The following is a 27,483-nucleotide window of genomic DNA, read 5'->3' on the forward strand; positions in this document are numbered from 1 at the left end:
TCTCCTCCGATGATCCGGCCGCGCTCGCCGCCCTGAGCGCTTGTAATCACCCACATACATATTAATCAGGCGGAGAGGAAAGAATGGGAACAAGAAGCAGAGTCTTAAATACCATCTCTCCTCCAGGCTGCAATTTCTCCAGATGAAGAGGTCAGCCCTGTTTAGTCGTGCGCTGCCGCGTTAATTTAGTATGACAAGATAAAGCAGTAATCTGCGCGGTGCGAGCCCGTAAGCCGCCTTCCACCCGGGGACTCGCTCCACTCCAGTCCCACTGTATATCACTTCATACAATTGCCGTGACAAAGCCCCGGAGTCTCTGATGTAAATCTGCCTCTTCTCCTGCCAGTCAGGCGCGGGCGGGCGGCGCGGCGGACGGACGCTGAAGCCATAGGAGTATCAGCGCGTTACACGGCAGCGCCGGGGCGGCCGCCCTCCCCTCCGACAAGGCGTTTAGTATTCAGATAATCCATTGATCTCTCCCTTCCATACCGGCTTGGCATTCTGACAGCGGCGACATATAAATCCCGCGCGTTTCATGTTTCCCCAGATTTGGAGACTTTTGGGTCTCATCGTAAAGGATTTATACGAAGATTATCCTGAACCTCTTCACGGAGCCGGGTGATAACGGCCGGGGTGCGGTGATGGCCACACGACCACTTCAGGGACTTGATGCCACAACGGCTACAGGTGGCTCCTCTGCACCTTCAGGACACGACCGTCCTGTCCTGTCTGCGGGTTTCATCATTATCAAGTCTATTACCTGGTGACATCGGCGCCAGGAGCAGGGTGTACAGACCAGAAACGGAGAGCAGATACTACCATCATTAACGGAACTACCACCAGCATCATGATAGCTACTACCACCAGCGTCATGATAGCTACTACTACCACCATCATAACTACTACCATCATTAACGGAACTACCACCAGCGTCATTATCACTACTACCACCAGCGTCATTATCACTACTACCACCATCATAACTACTACCATCATTAATGGAACTACCACCAGCGTCATTATCACTACTACCACCAGCATCATTATCACTACTACCACCAGCGTCATGATAGCTACTACTACCACCACCATCATTAATGGAACTACCACCAGCATCATTATCACTACTACCACCAACGTCATCAGAGCTACCATCACCATAGCTACTACTACCACCATCATAATAACTACTACCATCATCATCAAAGCTACTACTACCATGATCATCGTAACTACTACAACCATCATTAATTGAACTACTACCAGCGTCATTATCACTACTACCACCAGCGTCATTATCACTACTACCACCATCATAACTACTACCATCATTAATGGAACTACCACCAGCGTCATTATCACTACTACCACCAGCATCATTATCACTACTACCACCAGCGTCATGATAGCTACTACTACCACCACCATCATTAATGGAACTACCACCAGCATCATTATCACTACTACCACCAACGTCATCAGAGCTACCATCACCATAGCTACTACTACCACCATCATAATAACTACTACCATCATCATCAAAGCTACTACTACCATGATCATCGTAACTACTACAACCATCATTAATTGAACTACTACCAGCATCATTATCACTACTACCACCAGTGTCATCATAGCTACTACTACCACCATCACTACTACCATCATCATAACTACTACCACTATCAGCATAGCTACTACTACTATCATCATAGCTACTACTACTATCATAATAGCTATTACTACCAGCATCATTATCACTACTACCACCAGCGTCATCATAGCCACCATCACCATCATCATAACTACTACTACCAACATCAGCATAGCTACTACTACCACCATCATAACTACAACCATCATCATAGCTACTACTACCAGCATCATTATCACTACTACCACCAGCGTCATGATAGCTACTACCACCATCATAACTACCATCATCATTAATGGAACTACCACCAGCATCATTATCACTACTACCACCAGCGTCATCATAATTACTACCACCACCATCATAGTTACTACTACCACCATCATAATAACTATCATCATCATAACTACCACCATCATCATAGCTACTACCACCATAATCAAAGGTACTACTACCACTACCATCATTGGTATTACTACCATCATAACTACCACCACTATCATAACTACTACTATCATCATAACTACTACCATAATTAATATAAATACTACCACCATCATCATTCTAAGTACTACTACCAGCATTATTACCACCATCATGTTTACTACCACCTTCAATAACTACTACCATCATCATCATTATAAATACTACCACAATCATCATTATTACTACCATCATTAAAATATTTATAATAATGATATGACGAGTTGTGACGGTTTGAGGCGGGCTGTTACAGGTTGTGACGGTTTGAGGCGGCTGTTACGGGTTGTGACGGTTTGAGGCGGCTGTTACGGGTTGTGACGGTTTGAGGCGGCTGTTACAGGTTGTGACGGTTTGAGGCGGGCTGTTACAGGTTGTGACGGTTTGAGGCGGGCTGTTACGGGTTGTGACGGTTTGAAGAGGGCTGTTACAGGTTGTGACGGTTTGAGGCAGGCTGTTACAAGTTGTGACAGTTTGAGGCTGCTGTTACGGGTTGTGACGGTTTGAGGCGGGCTGTTACGGGTTGTGACGGTTTGAGGCGGCTGTTACGGGTTGTGACGGTTTGAGGCGGCTGTTACGGGTTGTGACGGTTTGAGGCGGCTGTTACGGGTTGTGACGGTTTGAGGCGGCTGTTACAGGTTGTGACGGTTTGAGGCGGCTGTTACAGGTTGTGACGGTTTGAGGCGGCTGTTACGGGTTGTGACGGTTTGAGGCGGCTGTTACGGGTTGTGACGGTTTGAGACGGCTGTTACGGGTTGTGACGGTTTGAGGCGGCTGTTACGGGTTGTGACGGTTTGAGGCAGGCTGTTACGGGTTGTGACGGTTTGAGGCGGGCTGTTACAGATTGTGACGGTTTGAGGCGGGCTGTTACGGGTTGTGACGGTTTGAGGCAGGCTGTTACGGGTTGTGACGGTTTGAGGCGGGCTGTTACAGATTGTGACGGTTTGAGGCGGGCTGTTACGGGTTGTGACGGTTTGAGGCGGCTGTTACAGATTGTGACGGTTTGAGGCAGGCTGTTACGGGTTGTGACGGTTTGAGGCGGGCTGTTACAGGTTGTGACGGTTTGAGGCGGGCTGTTACAGGTTGTGACGGTTTGAGGCGGGCTGTTACAGGTTGTGACGGTTTGAGGCGGGCTGTTACAGGCTGTGACGGTTTGAGGCGGGCTGTTACAGATTGTGACGGTTTGAGGCAGGCTGTTACGGGTTGTGACAGTTTGAGGCGGGCTGATACAGGTTGTGACGGTTTGAGGCGGGCTGTTACAGGTTGTGACGGTTTGAGGCGGGCTGTTACGGGTTGTGACGGTTTGAAGAGGGCTGTTACAGGTTGTGACGGTTTGAGGCGGGCTGTTACGGGTTGTGACAGTTTGAGGCGGGCTGTTACAGGTTGTGACGGTTTGAGGCGGGCTGTTACGGGTTGTGACGGTTTGAAGAGGGCTGTTACAGGTTGTGACGGTTTGAGGCAGGCTGTTACGGGTTGTGACGGTTTGAGGCGGGCTGTTACAGGTTGTGACGGTTTGAGGCGGGCTGTTACAGGCTGTGACGGTTTGAGGCGGGCTGTTACAGATTGTGACGGTTTGAGGCAGGCTGTTACGGGTTGTGACAGTTTGAGGCGGGCTGTTACAGGTTGTGACGGTTTGAGGCGGGCTGTTACAGGTTGTGACGGTTTGAGGCGGGCTGTTACGGGTTGTGACGGTTTGAAGAGGGCTGTTACAGGTTGTGACGGTTTGAGGCGGGCTGTTACGGGTTGTGACAGTTTGAGGCGGGCTGTTACAGGTTGTGACGGTTTGAGGCGGGCTGTTACGGGTTGTGACGGTTTGAAGAGGGCTGTTACAGGTTGTGACGGTTTGAAGAGGGCTGTTACAGGTTGTGACGGTTTGAAGAGGGCTGTTACAGGTTGTGACGGTTTGAGGCGGGCAGTTACAGGTTGTGACGGTTTGAGGCGGGCTGTTACGGGTTGTGACGGTTTGAGGCGGGCTGTTACGGGTTGTGACGGTTTGAAGAGGGCTGTTACAGGTTGTGACGGTTTGAGGCAGGCTGTTACAAGTTGTGACAGTTTGAGGCTGCTGTTACGGGTTGTGACGGTTTGAGGCGGGCTGTTACGGGTTGTGACGGTTTGAGGCGGCTGTTACGGGTTGTGACGGTTTGAGGCGGCTGTTACGGGTTGTGACGGTTTGAGGCGGCTGTTACGGGTTGTGACGGTTTGAGGCGGCTGTTACGGGTTGTGACGGTTTGAGGCGGCTGTTACGGGTTGTGACGGTTTGAGGCGGCTGTTACGGGTTGTGACGGTTTGAGGCGGCTGTTACGGGTTGTGACGGTTTGAGGCGGCTGTTACGGGTTGTGACGGTTTGAGGCGGCTGTTACGGGTTGTGACGGTTTGAGGCGGCTGTTACGGGTTGTGACGGTTTGAGACGGCTGTTACGGGTTGTGACGGTTTGAGGCGGCTGTTACGGGTTGTGACGGTTTGAGGCAGGCTGTTACGGGTTGTGACGGTTTGAGGCGGGCTGTTACAGATTGTGACGGTTTGAGGCGGGCTGTTACGGGTTGTGACGGTTTGAGGCAGGCTGTTACGGGTTGTGACGGTTTGAGGCGGGCTGTTACAGATTGTGACGGTTTGAGGCGGGCTGTTACGGGTTGTGACGGTTTGAGGCGGCTGTTACAGATTGTGACGGTTTGAGGCAGGCTGTTACGGGTTGTGACGGTTTGAGGCGGGCTGTTACAGGTTGTGACGGTTTGAGGCGGGCTGTTACAGGTTGTGACGGTTTGAGGCGGGCTGTTACAGGTTGTGACGGTTTGAGGCGGGCTGTTACAGGCTGTGACGGTTTGAGGCGGGCTGTTACAGGCTGTGACGGTTTGAGGCGGGCTGTTACAGATTGTGACGGTTTGAGGCAGGCTGTTACGGGTTGTGACAGTTTGAGGCGGGCTGTTACAGGTTGTGACGGTTTGAGGCGGGCTGTTACAGGTTGTGACGGTTTGAGGCGGGCTGTTACAGGTTGTGACGGTTTGAGGCGGGCTGTTACAGGTTGTGACGGTTTGAGGCGGGCTGTTACAGGTTGTGACGGTTTGAGGCAGGCTGTTACAGGCTGTGACGGTTTGAGGCGGGCTGTTAAAGATTGTGACAGTTTGAGGCGGGCTGTTACAGGTTGTGACGGTTTGAGGCGGGCTGTTACAGGTTGTGACGGTTTGAGGCGGGCTGTTACAGGCTGTGACGGTTTGAGGCGGGCTGTTACAGGCTGTGACGGTTTGAGGCGGGCTGTTACAGGTTGTGACGGTTTGAGGCGGGCTGTTACAGGTTGTGACGGTTTGAGGCAGGCTGTTACGGGTTGTGACGGTTTGAGGCGGGCTGTTACAGATTGTGACGGTTTGAGGCGGGCTGTTACGGGTTGTGACGGTTTGAGGCGGCTGTTACAGATTGTGACGGTTTGAGGCAGGCTGTTACGGGTTGTGACGGTTTGAGGCGGGCTGTTACAGGTTGTGACGGTTTGAGGCGGGCTGTTACAGGTTGTGACGGTTTGAGGCGGGCTGTTACAGGTTGTGACGGTTTGAGGCGGGCTGTTACAGGCTGTGACGGTTTGAGGCGGGCTGTTACAGGCTGTGACGGTTTGAGGCGGGCTGTTACAGGCTGTGACGGTTTGAGGCGGGCTGTTACAGATTGTGACGGTTTGAGGCAGGCTGTTACGGGTTGTGACAGTTTGAGGCGGGCTGTTACAGGTTGTGACGGTTTGAGGCGGGCTGTTACAGGTTGTGACGGTTTGAGGCGGGCTGTTACAGGTTGTGACGGTTTGAGGCGGGCTGTTACAGGTTGTGACGGTTTGAGGCGGGCTGTTACAGGCTGTGACGGTTTGAGGCGGGCTGTTAAAGATTGTGACAGTTTGAGGCGGGCTGTTACAGGTTGTGACGGTTTGAGGCGGGCTGTTACAGGTTGTGACGGTTTGAGGCGGGCTGTTACAGGCTGTGACGGTTTGAGGCGGGCTGTTACAGGCTGTGACGGTTTGAGGCGGGCTGTTACAGGTTGTGACGGTTTGAGGCGGGCTGTTACAGGTTGTGACGGTTTGAGGCGGGCTGTTACGGGTTGTGACGGTTTGAGGCGGGCTGTTACAGGTTGTGACGGTTTGAGGCGGGCTGTTACAGGTTGTGACGGTTTGAGGCGGGCTGTTACAGGTTGTGACGGTTTGAGGCGGGCTGTTACAGGTTGTGACGGTTTGAGGCGGGCTGTTACAGGTTGTGACGGTTTGAGGCGGGCTGTTACAGGCTGTGACGGTTTGAGGCGGGCTGTTAAAGATTGTGACAGTTTGAGGCGGGCTGTTACAGGTTGTGACGGTTTGAGGCGGGCTGTTACAGGTTGTGACGGTTTGAGGCGGGCTGTTACAGGCTGTGACGGTTTGAGGCGGGCTGTTACAGTCTGTGACGGTTTGAGGCGGGCTGTTACAGGTTGTGACGGTTTGAGGCGGGCTGTTACAGGTTGTGACGGTTTGAGGCGGGCTGTTACGGGTTGTGACGGTTTGAGGCGGGCTGTTACAGGTTGTGACGGTTTGAGGCGGGCTGTTACAGGCTGTGACGGTCTGAGGCGGGCTGTTACAGATTGTGACGTTTGAGGCGGGCTGTCACAATGTATCCAACAACAATGTGACAAACCACAGAACCCACCAGTCCAAAACTCTAGTACTAAAAATTGAACCCCCACGGTTGTCGTGGTCTCCCAGACTGACCATCATGTCTTCCACTCAGCTTTCTGATCACCCTGATAGGTGGATCCTCAGATGCCAGCCCAGAAGTCTGAGTGTTGGGATGCCATGCATATATTTTTGGCATGTGCCAAGAGCTGTAAACCATAAACTACAGAGTGGCCCATTAAAATGTTCTCACAATGGCCCTGAAATGTAGTTGCCCCGGTGACCAGATGCAGAATTCAGCGGAGAATGATTCCCACAAACTTTTCTCCAACTCCTGAGCTAAGAGTCGTTTGCCCGTCCTCTCCTTAGCGGCAGTAACACGGAGTCATTTGCTCTTCCAAATTAAAAGAGCGCTGGAGGCGAGCGGAGTAATAGCTCAGCCGGGCAAGTAATGTAAGCGAAGGACGCAGTGATCGCCAATGACCCGCGGCAGAATCATCAACATCCTCCGAAGAGAAGAGAAGAAGCTTCCTGCTGCGGATTCCTTATAACTGGAGACGCTCGATGATGCGACACATGAAAGAGCGGGTGACACAGCGGCCGCTGCGCGTCTCTTTACAGAGCCCCCCCAACTTATAAAGGAAACCTTCAGACGTCCTCTCCTGTCACAATGAATACCGTCACAAGCTGAGGATAAATCCGTCACCCAACTTCACCCTGATATGGAGGAAAAATCTGCCACTCAGGGGCTGGAAAGACGGGAAGACCACCAATAACACCGCCACCAAAACCGCTTCACCGCAATCACTATTATACACTGTATCGCTGGTAATAATGGGAAACCTGGGAGATGATCCCCCCAGGACCCGTACAGGGGGCCTAGTAGTAGTCCTGGTGGCCGACTGATGTCAGGAAGATGGCGGTCAGATCCACAGAGCTTCCATCACTGGCCTCTGCTGTACGGGATGAAGAGCTGACTTAGATACGGTACAGCGAGCGCAGAAATAAGAAGCTGAAGCTCTAATTAGCTCCTCTGATGGGGCCCCTGGGGCTCCTGCTCCACACCGCAATCCGAGGTGCCCTCATTTATACCGAGCCTTCCAAGTCAGAGTCTAGGAAACTAGAACTTTCTAGAAACTTTATTTTACTACTTGTGTGTATTTACTTCATTACTAAACTGCAGTCACCTCCAGAGCTGCACTCACTATTCTGCTGTTACATCGTGTCTTATTCTCCAGTCACCTCCAGAGCTGCAGTCAATGGTCTGCTATTACATCATTTCTTATCCTCCAGTCACCTCCAGAGCTGCAGTCAATAGTCTGCTATTACATCATTTCTTATCCTCCAGTCACCTCCAGAGCTGCAGTCAATAGTCTGCTATTACATCATTTCTTATCCTCCAGTCACCTCCAGGGCTGCATTCACTATTCTGCTGTTACACGATGTCTTATCCTCCAATCACCTCCAGAGCTACAGTCAATAGTCTGCTATTACATCATATCTTATACTCCAGTCACCTCCAGAGCTGCACTCACTATTCTGATATTACATCATGTCAAACTCCAGTCACCTCCAGAGCTGCATTCACTATTCTGCTGTTGCATCATTTCTTATCCGCCAGTCACCTCCAGAGCTGCAGTCAATAGTACGGCTTTGAATAAGTAAAGACCTCATACAGGTTTATTGGGTACAAAGAAAAACAGTGTAATAACACAAAAACCCACATTTCTGCACTGCAAAATTACAACATTTTTGGAACTCTACAGGCTCTCAGAGCATTACTGATAATAGTTATATTCTTGTACATAGGGGCAGTATTATAGCAGTAATATTCTTGTACATAGGGACAGTATTATAGTAGTTATATTCTTCTACATAGGGGGCAGCATTATAGTAATTATATTCTTGTACATAGGGGCAGTATTATAGTAGTTATATTCTTGTACATAGGGGGCAGTATTATAGTAGTTATATTCTTGTACATAGGGGCAGTATTATAGTAGTTATATTCTTGTACATAGGGGGCAGCATTATAGTAGTTATATTCTTGTACATAGGGGCAGTATTATAGTAGTTATATTCTTGTACATAGGGGGCAGTATTATAGTAGTTATATTCTTGTATATAGGGGGCAGTATTATAGTAGTTATATTCTTGTACATAGGGGGCAGTATTATAGTAGTTATATTCTTGTACATAGGAGCAGTATTATAGCAGTAATATTCTTGTACATAGGGGGCAGTATTATAGTAGTTATATTCTTGTACATAGGGGGCAGTATTATAGCAGTTATATTCTTGTACATAGCAGCAGTATTATAGTAGTTATATTCTTGTACATAGGAGCAGTATTATAGCAGTAATATTCTTGTACATAGGGGGCAGTATTATAGTAGTTATATTCTTGTACATAGGGGCAGTATTATAGTAGTTATATTCTTGTACATAGGAGCAGTATTATAGTAGTTATATTCTTGTACATAGGAGCAGTATTATAGCAGTAATATTCTTGTACATAGGGGGCAGTATTATAGTAGTTATATTCCTGTATATAGGAGCAGTATTATAGTAGTTATATTCTTGTACATAGGAGCAGCATTATAGTAGTTATATTCTTGTACATAGGAGCAGTATTATAGTAGTTATATTCTTGTACATAGGGGGCAGTATTATAGTAGTTATATTCTTGTACATAGGGGGCAGTATTATAGTAGTTATATTCTTGTACATAGGGGGCAGTATTATAGTAGTTATATTCTTGTACATAGGGGCAGTATTATAGTAGTTATATTCTTGTACATAGGAGCAGCATTATAGTAGTTATATTCTTGTACATAGGAGCAGTATTATAGTAGTTATATTCTTGTACATAGGGGGCAGTATTATAGTAGTTATCTTATACATAGGAGCAGTATTATAGTAGTTATATTCTTGTACATAGGGGCAGTATTATAGTAGTTATATTCTTGTACATAGGGGGCAGTATTATAGTAGTTATATTCTTGTACACAGGAGCAGTATTATAGTAGTTATATTCTTGTACATAGGGGACAGTATTATAGTAGTTATATTCTTGTACATAGGGGCAGTATTATAGTAGTTATATTCTTGTACATAGGGGGCAGTATTATAGTAGTTATATTCTTGTACATAGGGGCAGTATTATAGTAGTTATATTCTTGTACATAGGAGCAGTATTAAAGTAGTTATATTCTTGTACATAGGGAGCAGTATTATACTAGTTATATTCTTGTACATAGGGGGCAGTATTATAGTAGTTATATTCTTGTACATAGGGGGCAGTATTATAGTAGTTATATTCTTGTACATAGGAGCAGTATTATAGTAGTTATATTCTTGTACATAGGGGCAGTATTATAGTAGTTATATTCTTGTACATAGGGGCAGTATTATAGTAGTTATATTCTTGTACATAGGAGCAGTATTATAGTAGTTATATTCTTGTATAGGGGCAGTATTATAGTAGTTATATTCTTGTACATAGGGGCAGTATTATAGTAGCTATATTCTTGTACATAGGGGCAGTATTATAGTAGTTATATTCTTGTACATAGGGGGCAGTATTATAGTAGTTATATTCTTGTACATAGGGGCAGTATTATAGTAGTTATATTCTTGTACATAGGGGCAGTATTATAGTAGTTATATTCTTGTACATAGGGGCAGTATTATAGTACTTATATTCTTGTACATAGGGGGCAGTATTATAGTAGTTATATTCTTGTACATGAGGGAGCAGTATTATAGTAGTTATATTCTTGTACATTGGGGCAGTATTATAGTAGTTATATTCTTGTACATGAGGGATCAGTATTATAGTAGTTATATTCTTGCATATAGGGGCAGTTTTATAGTAGTTATATTCTTGTACAAAGGGGCAGTATTATAGTAGTTATAATCTTGTACAAAGGGAGCAGTATTATAGTAATTATATTCTTGTACATAGGGGACAGTATTATAGTATATTCTTGAACATAGGGAGCAGTATTATAGTAGTTATATTCTTGTACGAAGGAGCAGCATTATAGTAGTTATATTCTTGTACATAGGGGCAGTATTATAGTAGTTATATTCTTGTACATAGGGGGCAGTATTATAGTAGTTATATTCTTGTACATAGGAGCAGTATTATAGTAGTTATATTCTTGTACATAGGAGCAGTATTATAGCAGTAATATTCTTGTACATAGGGGGCAGTATTATAGTAGTTATATTCTTGTACATAGGGGCAGTATTATAGTAGTTATATTCTTGTACATAGGAGCAGTATTATAGTAGTTATATTCTTGTACATAGGAGCAGTATTATAGCAGTAATATTCTTGTACATAGGGGGCAGTATTATAGTAGTTATATTCTTGTACATAGGGGGCAGTATTATAGTAGTTATATTCCTGTATATAGGAGCAGTATTATAGTAGTTATATTCTTGTACATAGGAGCAGTATTATAGTAGTTATATTCTTGTACATAGGGGGCAGTATTATAGTAGTTATATTCTTGTACATAGGGGGCAGTATTATAGTAGTTATATTCTTGTACATAGGGGCAGTATTATAGTAGTTATATTCTTGTACATAGGAGCAGCATTATAGTAGTTATATTCTTGTACATAGGAGCAGTATTATAGTAGTTATATTCTTGTACATAGGGGGCAGTATTATAGTAGTTATCTTATACATAGGAGCAGTATTATAGTAGTTATATTCTTGTACATAGGGGGCAGTATTATAGTAGTTATCTTATACATAGGAGCAGTATTATAGTAGTTATATTCTTGTACATAGGGGCAGTATTATAGTAGTTATATTCTTGTACATAGGGGGCAGTATTATAGTAGTTATATTCTTGTACACAGGAGCAGTATTATAGTAGTTATATTCTTGTACATAGGGGACAGTATTATAGTAGTTATATTCTTGTACATAGGGGCAGTATTATAGTAGTTATATTCTTGTACATAGGGGGCAGTATTATAGTAGTTATATTCTTGTACATAGGGGGCAGTATTATAGTAGTTATATTCTTGTACATAGGGGCAGTATTATAGTAGTTATATTCTTGTACATAGGGGGCAGTATTATAGTAGTTATATTCTTGTACACAGGAGCAGTATTATACTAGTTATATTCTTGTACATAGGGGGCAGTATTATAGTAGTTATATTCTTGTACATAGGGGGCAGTATTATAGTAGTTATATTCTTGTACATAGGGGCAGTATTATAGTAGTTATATTCTTGTACATAGGGGGCAGTATTATAGTAGTTATATTCATAGAATCATAGAATCGTAGAGTTGGAAGGGACCTCCTGGGCCATCTGGTCCAACCCCCTGCTCAAAGCAGGATTCGCTAAATCATCCCAGTCAGATGTCTGTCCAGCCTCTGTTTGAAGACTTCCATTGAAGGAGAACTCACCACTTCTCGTGGCAGCCTGTTCCACTCATTGATCACTCTAACTGTCAAAAAGTTTTTTCTAATATCTAATATTCTTGTACATAGGGGCAGTATTATAGTAGTTATATTCTTGTACATAGGGGGCAGTATTATAGTAGTTATATTCTTGTACATAGGGGCAGTATTATAGTAGTTATATTCTTGTACATAGGAGCAGTATTATAGTAGTTATATTTTTGTACATAGGGGCAGTATTATAGTAGTTATATTCTTGTACATAGGGGGCAGTATTATAGTAGTTATATTCTTGTACATAGGGGCAGTATTATAGTAGTTATATTCTTGTACATAGGGGGCAGTATTATAGTAGTTATATTCTTGTACACAGGAGCAGTATTATACTAATTATATTCTTGTACATAGGGGGCAGTATTATAGTAGTTATATTCTTGTACATAGGGGCAGTATTATAGTAGTTATATTCTTGTACATAGGGGGCAGTATTATAGTAGTTATATTCTTGTACATAGGGGCAGTATTATAGTAGTTATATTCTTGTACATAGGGGGCAGTATTATAGTAGTTATATTCTTGTACATAGGGGCAGTATTATAGTAGTTATATTCTTGTACATAGGGGGCAGTATTATAGTAGTTATATTCTTGTACACAGGAGCAGTATTATACTAGTTATATTCTTGTACATAGGGGGCAGTATTATAGTAGTTATATTCTTGTACATAGGGGGCAGTATTATAGTAGTTATATTCTTGTACATAGGAGCAGTATTATAGTAGTTATATTCTTGTACATAGGGGCAGTATTATAGTAGTTATATTCTTGTACATAGGGGCAGTATTATAGTAGTTATATTCTTGTACATAGGAGCAGTATTATAGTAGTTATATTCTTGTATAGGGGCAGTATTATAGTAGTTATATTCTTGTACATAGGGGCAGTATTATAGTAGTTATATTCTTGTACATAGGGGCAGTATTATAGTAGTTATATTCTTGTACATAGGGGGCAGTATTATAGTAGTTATATTCTTGTACATAGGGGCAGTATTATAGTAGTTATATTCTTGTACATAGGGGCAGTATTATAGTAGTTATATTCTTGTACATAGGGGGCAGTATTATAGTAGTTATATTCTTGTACATAGGGGCAGTATTATAGTAGTTATATTCTTGTACATAGGAGCAGTATTATAGTAGTTATATTCTTGTACATAGGGGCAGTATTATAGTAGTTATATTCTTGTACATAGGGGGCAGTATTATAGTAGTTATATTCTTGTACATAGGGGCAGTATTATAGTAGTTATATTCTTGTACATAGGGGGCAGTATTATAGTAGTTATATTCTTGTACACAGGAGCAGTATTATACTAGTTATATTCTTGTACATAGGGGGCAGTATTATAGTAGTTATATTCTTGTACATAGGGGGCAGTATTATAGTAGTTATATTCTTGTACATAGGAGCAGTATTATAGTAGTTATATTCTTGTACATAGGGGCAGTATTATAGTAGTTATATTCTTGTACATAGGGGCAGTATTATAGTAGTTATATTCTTGTACATAGGAGCAGTATTATAGTAGTTATATTCTTGTATAGGGGCAGTATTATAGTAGTTATATTCTTGTACATAGGGGCAGTATTATAGTAGTTATATTCTTGTACATAGGGGCAGTATTATAGTAGTTATATTCTTGTACATAGGGGGCAGTATTATAGTAGTTATATTCTTGTACATAGGGGCAGTATTATAGTAGTTATATTCTTGTACATAGGGGCAGTATTATAGTAGTTATATTCTTGTACATAGGGGCAGTATTATAGTAGTTATATTCTTGTACATAGGGGCAGTATTATAGTACTTATATTCTTATACATAGGGGGCAGTATTATAGTAGTTATATTCTTGTACATGAGGGAGCAGTATTATAGTAGTTATATTCTTGTACATTGGGGCAGTATTATAGTAGTTATATTCTTGTACATGAGGGATCAGTATTATAGTAGTTATATTCTTGCATATAGGGGCAGTTTTATAGTAGTTATATTCTTGTACATAGGGGCAGTATTATAGTAGTTATAATCTTGTACAAAGGGATCAGTATTATAGTAATTATATTCTTGTACATAGGGGACAGTATTATAGTATATTCTTGAACATAGGGAGCAGTATTATAGTAGTTATATTCTTGTACGAAGGAGCAGCATTATAGTAGTTATATACTTGTACATAGGGGCAGTATTATAGTGGTTATATTCTTGTACATAGGGAGCAGTATTATAGTAGTTATATTCTCGTACATAGGGAGCAGTATTATAGTAGTTATATTCTTGTACGAAGGAGCAGCATTATAGTAGTTATATACTTGTACATAGGGGCAGTATTATAGTGGTTATATTCTTGTATATAGGGGCAGTATTATAGTAGTTATATTCTTGTACATAGGGGGCAGTATTATAGTAGTTATATTCTTGTACATAGGAGCAGTATTATAGTAGTTATATTCTTGTACATAGGAGCAGTATTATAGTAGTTATATTCTTGTACATAGGGGACAGTATTATAGTAGTTATATTCTTGTACATAGGAGCAGTATTATAGTAGTTATATTCTTGTACATAGGGGCAGTATTATAGTAGTTATATTCTTGTACATAGGAGCAGTATTATAGTAATTATATTCTTGTACATAGGAGCAGTATTATAGTAGTTATATTCTTGTACATAGGGGCAGTATTATAGTAGTTATATTGTTGTACATAGGAGCAGTATTATAGTAATTATATTCTTGTACATAGGAGCAGTATTATAGTAGTTATATTCTTGTACATAGGAGCAGTATTATAGTAGTTATATTCTTGTACATAGGGGCAGTATTATAGTAGTTATATTCTTGTATATAGGAGCACTATTATAGTAGTTATATTCTTGTACATAGGGGGCAATATTATAGTAGTTATATTCTTGTACATAGGGGCAGTATTATAGTAGTTATATTCTTGTACATAGGAGCAGTATTATAGCAGTTATATTCTTGTACATAGGAGCAGTATTATAGTAGTAATATTCTTGTACATAGGGGCAGTATTATAGTAGTTATATTCTTGTATATAGGAGCACTATTATAGTAGTTATATTCTTGTACATAGGGGGCAATATTATAGTAGTTATATTCTTGTACATAGGGGCAGTATTATAGTAGTTATATTCTTGTACATAGGAGCAGTATTATAGCAGTTATATTGTACATAGGAGCAGTATTATAGTAGTGTTCTTGTACATAGGGGCAGTATTATAGCAGTTATATTCTTGTACATAGGGGGCAGTATTATAGTAGTTATATTGTTGTATATAGGGGCAGTATTATAGTAGTTATATTCTTGTACATAGGGGCAGTATTATAGTAGTTACATTCTTGTACATAGGAGCAGTATTATAGCAGTTATATTCTTGTACATAGGAGCAGTATTATAGTAGTGTTCTTGTACATAGGGGGCAGTATTATAGTAGTTATATTCTTGTACATAGGAGCAGTATTATAGCAGTTATATTCTTGTACATAGGGGGCAGTATTATAGTAGTTATATTGTTGTATATAGGGGCAGTATTATAGTAGTTATATTCTTGTACATAGGGGGCAGTATTATAGTAGTTATATTCTTGTACATAGGAGCAGTATTATAGCAGTTATATTCTTGTACATAGGAGCAGTATTATAGTAGTGTTCTTGTACATAGGGGCAGTATTATAGCAGTTATATTCTTGTACATAGGAGCAGTATTATAGTAGTTATATTCTTGTATATAGGGGCAGTATTATAGTAGTTATATTCTTGTACATAGGGGGCAGTATTATAGTAGTTATATTCTTGTATATAGGGGCAGTATTATAGTAGTTATATTCTTGTACATAGGAGCAGTATTATAGTAGTTATGTTCTTGTACATAGGAGCAGTATTATAGTATTTATATTCTTGTACATAGGGGGCAGTATTATAGTAGTTATATTCTTGTACATAGGGGCAGTATTATAGTATTTATATTCTTGTACATAGGGGGCAGTATTATAGTAGTTATATTCTTGTACATAGGGGTAAGTATTATAGTAGTTATATTCTTGTACATAGGGGCAGTATTATAGTAGTTATATTCTTGTACATAGGAGCAGTATTATAGTAGTTATATTCTTGTACATAGGGGCAGTATTATAGTAGTTATATTCTTGTACATAGGGGCAGTATTATAGTATTTATATTCTTGTACATAGGGGGCAGTATTATAGTAGTTATATTCTTGTACATAGGGGTAAGTATTATAGTAGTTATATTCTTGTACATAGGGGCAGTATTATAGTAGTTATATTCTTGTACATAGGAGCAGTATTATAGTAGTTATATTCTTGTACATAGGGGCAGTATTATAGTAGTTATATTCTTGTACATAGGGGCAGTATTATAGTAGTTATATTCTTGTACATAGGGGGCAGTATTATAGTAGTTATATTCTTGTACATAGCAGCAGTATTATAGTAGTTATATTCTTGTACATAGGGGGCAGTATTATAGTAGTTATATTCTTGTACATAGGAACAGTATTATAGTAGTTATATTCTTGTACATAGGAGCAGTATTATAGTAGTTATATTCTTGTACATAGGGGGCAGTATTATAGTAGTTATATTCTTGTACATAGGGGCAGTATTATAGTAGTTATATTCTTGTACATAGGGGCAGTATTATAGTAGTTATATTCTTGTACATAGGGGCAGTATTATAGTAGTTATATTCTTGTACATAGGGGCAGTATTATAGTAGTTATATTCTTGTATATAGGGGGCAGTATTATAGTAGTTACATTCTTGTATATAGGGGGCAGTATTATAGTAGTTATATTCTTGTACATAGGGGGCAGTATTATAGTAGTTATATTCTTGTACATAGGGGGCAGTATTATAGTAGTTATATTCTTGTACATAGGGGGCAGTATTATAGTAGTTATATTCCCATACATAGGGGCGGTATTTTATTTGCTATGCTGTACATAGCGGGGAAGTTATCAGCCTTTCTCCTTTACCCTTGATGAACGTATGACTTTTGCGCTGCGGTAATCGCTGTGACAGCTATAGAGAGAGTGTCTTGATGCAGATCGGCGCTGACAGGCTAATATCTGAGCAGTTGGTTTTCTCATCGTCCAGGATCCGTTCAGATCAGCTGAAATCCCGGGATTATTTTGGGGCTTTCATGTGGCATTGTGCTGGAGGAGTATGATATGACATCCTGACACAGTGTAACAGGCTAAGGAAGTCCAAGCTCTGCAGCGGCGGCGTCCTCATCATCCGCGGCGGTCGGTAAACGAGCGTGCCTATCTCTCTCAGAAACACGAGTTTGAAGATAAAATGTGTGAAATCCCATGTAGGGATTTATGCCGCACACTGCACATATGGCATGTAAGCTCGCATTAACACAATCCCTGCAAATCTATTCGCCACGCTGGAGAACGGAGAGAGCGGCTCCGACAAGTAATCACATTTTACGTGTGCACAGAAGAGACCGCCGCATTCACCCCACAACAATGGCTTCTTCACAGAAGTCGGCACAGAAGTCGCTGGTGGCTCCAGGTTTAATCTCAATTAACGAGCGGCGCCTTAAGACTGAATTAAGTTAATGGTTTTATTTAATATCACTCAATTCGTTAATGGACGAGGAAACTGCGACTAAAGTTACGATGGAAGGAAATCTGCAGTGACTCTGATGGGATGAGACAGACTCTGGCCCTCGAGATGCTTCGGCCTCGCTGGATCCTGCAGCACCAATGCCACACTGGCCTCACCGGATCCTGCAGCACCAATGCCACACTGGCCTCACCGGATCCTGCAGCACCAATGCCGCACTGGCCTCGCCGGATCCTGCAGCGACGGTGCAACTCTGGTCTCACCGGATCCTACAGTGCCAATGCAACTCTGGCCTCGCCGGATCCTGCAGCACCAGTGCCGTGCTGGCCTCACTGGATCCAACAGTGGCGATGCCACACTGGCCTCACCGGATCCTGCAACACCAATGCCGTACTGGCCTCACTGGATCCTGCAGCGATAGTGGCGATGCAACTCAGGCCTCGCTGGATCCTGCAGCGCCAGTGCCGTGCTGGCCTCACTGGATCCAACAGTGGCGATACCACACTGGCCTCACTGGATCCTGCAGCACCAATGCCACACTGGCCTCACCGGATCCTGCAGCACCAATGCCGCACTGGCCTCGCCGGATCCTGCAGCGACGGTGCAACTCTGGTCTCGCCGGATCCTACAGTGCCAATGCAACTCTGGCCTCGCCGGATCCTGCAGCGCCAGTGCCGTGCTGGCCTCACTGGATCCAACAGTGGCGATGCCACACTGGCCTCATCGGATCCTGCAACACCAATGCCTCACTGGCCTCACCGGATCCTGCAGCGATAGTGGCGATGCAACTCAGGGCTCGCTGGATCCTGCAGCGCCAGTGCCGTGCTGGCCTCACTGGATCCAACAGTGGCGATACCACACTGGCCTCACCGGATCCTGCAGCACCAATGCCGCAATGGCCTCACCGGATCCTGCAGCGATAGTGGCGATGCAACTCAGGCCTCGCTGGATCCTGCAGCGCCAGTGCCGTGCTGGCCTCACTGGATCCAACAGTGGCGATACCACACTGGCCTCACCGGATCCTGCAGCACCAATGCCGCACTGGCCTCACCGGATCCTGCAGCGACAGTGGCGATGCAACTCAGGCCTTGCTGGATCCTGCAGTGCCGATGCCGCTCTGACCTTGCCGGATCCTGCAGGGTCGATACTGTTAAAGCCTCGCTGGATCCTGCAGCGTCAGTGCCGCTATAAAGGGCAAGTGTCCAGTCTATCAATAAAGCTCACTCCCTGTATAATGAAATGTTCCACAATGTCACACTGCACTTTTGTCTTTCTATTCTTTACCTTTTTCACGATGTCTACTTGCTGTCAGTAAATCTGGAAAGGCAGCAAACTTGTAGATAGCAAGCACTCCTCAAACAGATGCAGGACTTGTTACAATGTGTGAGTGACAGTAGTGGGACGACTACTGAGTGACACTTTGTAACATCCCATCAGACAAGGTGCAAATAATGAATATTCCCACAGACTGACAGCAAGCAGAGGTCTTGAAAATTGTAACGGATGGAGATACAAAGACTATTAGAAAGCAGCAGAACTTTTCTTTAGGCAGTGATGGACGCTGGCCCTTTAAGAACAATTTCTGTCTATTATAGATGATCATAATGGCTCTGTAATTTAGTATCAGTAATAACTGAGACTGTACTGACACCGGGGGTAGGAGAGTTCAGAAAAGTATAAAACACTCGGATATCTAAAAAAACGCCTTCATCTCACAGCCCAGCTGAATTTCCAGGAAGAGTAACAGAGGAGCAGCAGGCAGGAGACTGGAAACCTCGATATTGCAAATATGTACTAAAACTAACGTCAGACACGGTGACAGGCCGCTCCCAGGAGGGGAAATTAAAGGGGGAAAGTCTAAAATAAACTTTTTATAACTTTTTCCTGAACACGGAAAGACAAGCGCGGCACTTGTGGCGCCACCTACCATTGAGTTGTGTTGGTACGTGGGACTCCTGTGGTCGCAGGCGTCTTGCGTCAGAAGTGAAACTGCCTGAAACTCCTCCGACTGCGTCTTATTGGGGAAGGCGGCGTGCAGGGGAAGGTGAAAGGCGGCCAGGCCTCCGCTCTCCTCGTCTTCCATTTTCTGCCGGCTTGTCACCATGGCTACCTCTCCATCTGCTTCCCCATACGGAGAGGCTGGTCGCTTGGAAGACATCCTGGAAGGAACAAAAGAGGAGAAAATAATGAATCCTCCACATAAATCCTTAATGCCGTCATTGTGTTGTTAGGGTCCATTGTAACAGAAATGGCTTTTTGTGCTTAAAGCGAGCAGGAATCCGTCCAAATACCACTGCAAAGCGAACGCGGCGAGGAACAATGACCAGGCAGGTAGCGACAGAACACGGCGTGTTTGTTAGGAGAATAATCAACTAATAGCGCATTCTTCTTGGCTTCTGAAATGAGAAATTTCACCTATAAAACATTATCCAGTGGAGGCCGCCCCCGGGGAGGAAACGCCATTCACGCACAATGCCGCCAAATCTGGCCCCGCCGAACGCTGGGACGCGGGCGGAAAATGGCAAACAGTTACTGATGGGATCCGATCTGGAGAGGAATTTAGTGGGGCCCAAGTCACAGGCGATGGCCGCACTCCACCACCTCAGAACTGACGACAAACCTGCTGTCATTCCCAACCAGCACGGGGAAAAAGTCTCCAATCTAGTCACAAAACTTTTACAACTTTTTATTAGACTTTGCCCCCAGTTCATCAAGGACTTTTTGCCAGAAAACTCCACGAAATGTCACAACTCGCAGCTGTGCAAAACTTTTTGGTAACTTTTCTCACTTTCACAACCAAAAAAAAACAGATTTACATTCATCACAGTTTGTGCCCTGAAAGTGGCGACACAGACGGCAAAAACGTGCATCTTATCCCACTGCACCGGCCGGACTGGAGAGAAAAACATTTCAATGCTTCCCCAATTCCAAGCAAAACCTCTGCTGACTGTCAGGGACTGGAAACGTTCCTCACACTCCCGGCGCAGCGCCCAGGGTACAGGACTGATAGATTGCTGCAATGTCTCCTCCATGTAACACCTGCTTCTCTGGACGCCACCGCCTGCTCGGAAACACCATCTTCACAGCCCCAGACGCTACCGCCGGAGACACTGAGCAGCTAACAGAAGTCCCACGTAAATGAGGGAAAGAGACACAGTAGCTGACAGCAGAACTCCCACGTAACAAAGAGAAATGTCCTCTGCGGAAATCACTGATAGCAGGATTCAGAAATGTCACCTGCAGTCCTATGTAACACCACAGATAACCCAGTGATAACTCTCCGAGTACAGATAATGTAGATGTCACCTGCAGTCCTATGTAACATCACAGAGAGCACAGTGATAACTCTCTGAGTACAGATAATGTAGTAGATGTTACCCGCAGTCCTATGTAACACCACAGATAACTCAGTGATAACTCTCCGAGTACAGATAATGTAGTAGATGTCAACTGCAGTCCTATGTAACACCACAGAGAGCACAGCGATAACTCACTGAGTATACGTAATGTAGATGTCACCAGCAGTCCTATGTAACACCACAGATAACCCAGTGATAACTCTCCGAGTACAGATAATGTACATGTCACCTGCAGTCCTATGTAACACCACAGAGATAACTCACTGAGTATACGTAATGTAGATGTCACCAGCAGTCCTATGTAACACCACAGATAGCACAGAGATAACTCTCTGAGTACAGATCATGTAGTAGATGTCACCTGCAGTCCTATGTAACACCACAGATAACAAAGTGATAACTCTCTGAGTACAGATCATGTAGATGTCACTTGCAGTCCTATGTAACACCACAGATAACACAGTGATAACTCTCTAGTACAGATAATGTAGTAGCTGTCACCAGCAGTCCTATGTAACACCACAGATAACCCAGTGATATCTCTCTGAATACAGAAAATGTAGATGTCACCAGCAGTCCTATGTAACACCACAGATAACCCAGTGATAACACTCCGAGTACAGAAAATGTAGATGTCACCTGCAGTCCTATGTAACACCACAGAGAGCACAGAGATAACTCTCTGAGTACAGAAAATGTAGATGTCACCTGCAGTCCTATGTAACACCACAGAGAGCACAGAGATAACTCTCCGAGTACAGATAATGTAGATGTCACCTGCAGTCCTATGTAACAACACAGAGAGCACAGTGATAACTCTCTGAGTACAGATAAGGTAGATGTCACCTGCAGTCCTACGTAACACCACAGAGAGCACAGAGATAACTCTCCGAGTACAGATAATGTAGATGTCACCTGCAGTCCTATGTAACACCACAGAGAGCACAGTGATAACTCTCTGAGTAAAGATAAGGTAGATGTCACCTGCAGTCCTATGTAACACCACAGAGAGCACAGTGATAACTCTCCGAGTACAGATAATGTAGATGTCACCTGCAGTCCTATGTAACACCACAGAGATAACTCTCCGAGTACAGATAATGTAGATGTCACCTGCAGTCCTATGTAACTCCGCAGAGAGCACAGAGATAACTCTCCGAGTACAGATAATGTAGTATATGTCAACTGCAGTCCCATGTAACATCACATAGAGCACAGTGATAACTCACTGAGTATACGTAATGTAGATGTCACCAGCAGTCCTATGTAACACCACAGATAACCGAGTGATAACTATCTGAGTACAGATAATGTAGAGGTTACCTGCAGTCCTATGTAACACCACGGATAACAATGATAACTCTCCGAGTACAGATAATGTAGATGTCAGCTGCAGTCCTATGTAACACTACAGAGAGCACAGTGAACACTCTCTGAGTACAGATAATGTAGTAGATGTCACCTGCAGTCCTATGTAACACCACAGATAACACAGTGATAACTCTCTAGTACAGATAATGCAGTAGATGTCACCTGCAGTCCTATGTAACACCACAGATAACGCAGGGATAACTGTCTAGTACAGATAATGTAGTAGTCACCTGCAGTCCTATGTAAGACCACAGATAACACAGTGATAACTCTCTGAGTACAGATAATGTAGTAGCTGTCACCTGCAGTCCTATGTAAGACCACAGATAACACAGTGATAACTCTCTGAGTACAGATAATGTAGTAGCTGTCACCTGCAGTCCTATGTAACACCACAGATAACACAGTGATAACTCTCTAGTACAGATAATGTAGTAGCTGTCACCTGCAGTCCTATGTAACACCACAGATAGCACAGGGATAACTCTCTGAGTACAGATAATGTAGTAGATGTCACCTGCAGTCCTATGTAACACCACAGAGAGCACAGTGATAACTCACCAAGTACAGATAATGTAGATATCACCTGCAGTCCTATGTAACACCACAGATAACACAGTGAAAACTCTCTGAGTACAGATAATGCAGTAGATGTCACCTGCAGTCCTATGTAACACCACAGATAACACAGTGATAACTCTCTAAGTACAGATCATGTAGTAGATGTCACCTGCAGTCCTATGTAACCCCACAGATAACACAGTGATAACTCTCTGAGTACAGATCATGTAGTAGCTGTCACCTGCAGTCCTATGTAACACCACAGATAGCACAGGGATAACTCTCGGAGTACAGATAATGTAGTAGATGTCACCTGCAGTCCTATGTAACACCACAGAGAGCACAGTGATAACTCACTGAGTACAGATAATGTAGATGTCACCTGCAGTCCTATGTAACACCACAGATAACCCAGTGATAACTCTCTGAGTACAGATCATTTAGTAGCTGTCACCTGCAGTCCTATGTAACACCACAGATAACACAGTGATAACTCTCTAGTACAGATAATGCAGTAGATGTCACCTGCAGTCCTATGTAACACCACAGATAACACAGTGTTAACTCTCTGAGTACAGATAATGGAGCAGCTGTCACCTGCAGTCCTATGTAACACCACAGATAGCACAGGGATAACTCTCTAGTACAGATAATGTAGTAGATGTCACCTGCAGTCCTATGTAGCACCACAGATAACACAGTGTTAACTCTCTGAGTACAGATAATGGAGTAGATGTCACCTGCAGTCCTATGTAACACCACAGATAACACAGGGATAACTCTCCGAGTACAGATAATGTAGTAGATGTCACCTGCAGTCCTATGTAACACCACAGATAACACAGGGATAACTCTCTGAGTACAGATAATGGAGTAGATGTCACCTGCAGTCCTATGTAACACCACAGAGATAACTCTCCGAGTACAGATAATGTAGATGTCACCTGCAGTCCTATGTAACACCGCAGAGAGCAGAGATAACTCTCCGAGTACAGATAATGTAGTATATGTCAACTGCAGTCCCATGTAACATCACATAGAGCACAGTGATAACTCACTGAGTATACGTAATGTAGATGTCACCAGCAGTCCTATGTACCACCACAGATAACCGAGTGATAACTATCTGAGTACAGATAATGTAGAGGTCACCTGCAGTCCTATGTAACACCACGGATAACAATGATAACTCTCCGAGTACAGATAATGTAGATGTCAGCTGCAGTCCTATGTAACACTACAGAGAGCACAGTGAACACTCTCTGAGTACAGATAATGTAGTAGATGTCACCTGCAGTCCTATGTAACACCACAGATAACACAGTGATAACTCTCTAGTACAGATAATGCAGTAGATGTCACCTGCAGTCCTATGTAACACCACAGATAACACAGGGATAACTGTCTAGTACAGATAATGTAGTAGTCACCTGCAGTCCTATGTAAGACCACAGATAACACAGTGATAACTCTCTGAGTACAGATAATGTAGTAGCTGTCACCTCCAGTCCTATGTAACACCACAGATAACACAGTGATAACTCTCTAGTACAGATAATGTAGTAGATGTCACCTGCAGTCCTATGTAACACCACAGATAGCACAGTGATAACTCACTGAGTACAGATAATGTAGATGTCACCTGCAGTCCTATGTAACACCACAGATAACCCAGTGATAACTCTCTGAGTACAGATCATTTAGTAGCTGTCACCTGCAGTCCTATGTAACACCACAGATAACACAGTGATAACTCTCTAGTACAGATAATGCAGTAGATGTCACCTGCAGTCCTATGTAACACCACAGATAACACAGTGTTAACTCTCTGAGTACAGATAATGGAGCAGCTGTCACCTGCAGTCCTATGTAACACCACAGATAGCACAGGGATAACTCTCTAGTACAGATAATGTAGTAGATGTCACCTGCAGTCCTATGTAGCACCACAGATAACACAGTGTTAACTCTCTGAGTACAGATAATGGAGTAGATGTCACCTGCAGTCCTATGTAACACCACAGATAACACAGGGATAACTCTCCGAGTACAGATAATGTAGTAGATGTCACCTGCAGTCCTATGTAACACCACAGATAACACAGGGATAACTCTCTGAGTACAGATAATGGAGTAGATGTCACCTGCAGTCCTATGTAACACCACAGATAACACAGGGATAACTCTCCGAGTACAGATAATGGAGTAGATGTCACCTGCAGTCCTATGTAACACCACAGATTATACAATGATAACTCTGTCTGAGTACAGGTAATGCAGTAACTGTCACCTGCAGTCCTATGTAGCCCCCTTAGTGTCAGACAATACGGTGACTCGGGGTGGCAGGGTGATCGGCCGCCGTGCTCACCGCGCTTTTTAAGCAGATTAGCGACCCACAAGAGGGCGGTGGTGGCAGCAGAAAACCCTCCTGGGGACACAAGGGGTTAATAAGGGAGCATCCAGTCCTGGCGCTCGGCTGCGGAGACTTGGGGCAGTGAGGCCGGATCCGCACACAATGTAGACGGGCTCAGTGCCCGCACCGGCAGACGTGGGCATCTTTGGCATGGGGTGACATAGGACAGTCCTGTGGTCCTTCTCCGGGGTGCGCAGGTGCAGCAGCAGTTGTTGTCCCCCTGCAGATCTGACACCTCCTCAGCAGCAGGAATGTGTCAGTTAGGTGAGATAAGCGGCGGCACCTCACACAAAGCCCAAATCCTTGTGTCCCTGCGAGAGGTGCGATTCCCAGAAAAGCAGAGGCCCAGCTGAGTAAACCTGACACAAAGCAGTGAGTGTCAGCTCCGAGGACAAGGGCCCCCTCCCCCACCCCTGGGAACCAGAAATCAACAGGACAGATGGATAATCCTGATTACAGGACATGGGGGGCCACACACGGGGGGCCACAGGGCAGTCACCCAGCTCTCTGCACACCCACAGTGACATACCACAATCCCCCCAGCAATGTGTCTACCTGTCAGTAGTCACTTCCATCCTGGCATTCTATTCATGAACCAGGGAGCCCAGGATGAGCAGAGACCTAGAATCCTCCCAGAAGGAGGGTCTGCGGGGAAGGCTCTTGTAATGGAATGGATACATCACCCCTGTAAGGACCCTCATAGATCCCAGAACCGGCTCGTGGTCTGCTCGGACCCCATCTCCGCACAGCACAGGGCGCTGGGGAGGGAGGGAGGTTGTAGCTGCTGGGCCCAAGCCGAGGAATTCCAGGTATTTAATGTAACAGTAAGAGATGACTGACAGCAGCACCTACAGGGTCTCCCTGCACCCACAAATGAGGGAGGGCTTGTTACAGTGTATCAGCCCAGATAATCCCCATCACCTGCACCAATGCATTTATTACACTGCAGAAAAAGAAACAGAAAAACAAAGCAAATAAATAACGAGCAACAAAGTAACAACCAGAACAAAGGCCGAACAGAAACAGTGACAATGTCAGGAGACCCCCGGGCATCTGAGGACCGTGACAATCAGGGCTGTGGAGTCGGTAAGCCAAACCTGCGACTCCAACTCCGACTCCGACTCCTCAATTTCCCTTACACCGACTCCGACTCCAACTCCGACTCCACGACTCCGACTCCCACACATATTGCTTATATTTAAGTGAAAAATTTATTGTAGTACAATGTGAACCTCAGACATTTAATCATTTTTATGATCCAATAATCAAGATATTTAGATAGAACAGAATATATATTGGTGTACTACCCGGTTTTCATTCTTTTGGTACAGATACGATATGGATAGACAGATATGGATAAATGGATAGAGCAGATTTCTAATCTGCTTTTGCTATTGAAAACATTATCTATGAGCTCAAAAACCTTTCAGGTGATGCGGTTTTTTAAAAAGATGATCAGCTTTTGCAGCTGAAAAACGTATCCTCAAAAAACACAGGAAAAACGCTGTGTGTGAATGTAGCCTTAGATCAGGAATAGAACAGCCATTTATAGGACATTTCATAACTTTCCCAAACTCCTATGAAAAAATATTCAGCACATTCTGCATTGAATTACTGTACCCAATTTATTATATATTTTAGGAGTCGGAGTCGGTCCATTTTATACCGACTCCAACTCCGACTCCGACTCCACCAAAATGAGCACCGACTCCGACTCCACGACTCCGACTCCGACTCCACAGCCCTAGTGACAATGTCAGGAGACCCCCGGGCATCTGAGGACCGTGACAATGTCAGGAGACCCCCGGGCATCTGAGGACCGTGACAATGTCAGGAGACCCCCGAGCAAACAAGGACCGTGACAATGTCAGGAGACCCCAGGGCAGCCAAGGACCGTGACAATGTCAGGAGACCCCCGGGCAGCCAAG

At 43.8% G+C, this 27,483-nt stretch overlaps 1 protein-coding gene across 3 annotated transcripts in view; it reads right to left on the reverse strand.

The window, feature by feature from the left end:
• Positions 1-27,483, reverse strand: part of SOX5 (SRY-box transcription factor 5) — a 269,372-nt gene that overhangs the window by 196,260 nt on the left and 45,629 nt on the right. For all 3 annotated transcript variants that reach the window (XM_073543998.1, XM_073543997.1, XM_073543996.1), the window contains one exon: positions 19,779-20,010. In XM_073543998.1, the coding sequence (XP_073400099.1) occupies positions 19,779-20,010 (232 nt within the window). The remainder of the gene's footprint in view (positions 1-19,778; positions 20,011-27,483) is intronic.

The sequence above is a fragment of the Dendrobates tinctorius genome, unplaced genomic scaffold (assembly GCF_039654945.1).
Source record: "Dendrobates tinctorius isolate UK_male_01 unplaced genomic scaffold, ASM3965494v1 ptg000136l, whole genome shotgun sequence".
Taxonomy (NCBI): domain Eukaryota; kingdom Metazoa; phylum Chordata; class Amphibia; order Anura; family Dendrobatidae; genus Dendrobates; species Dendrobates tinctorius.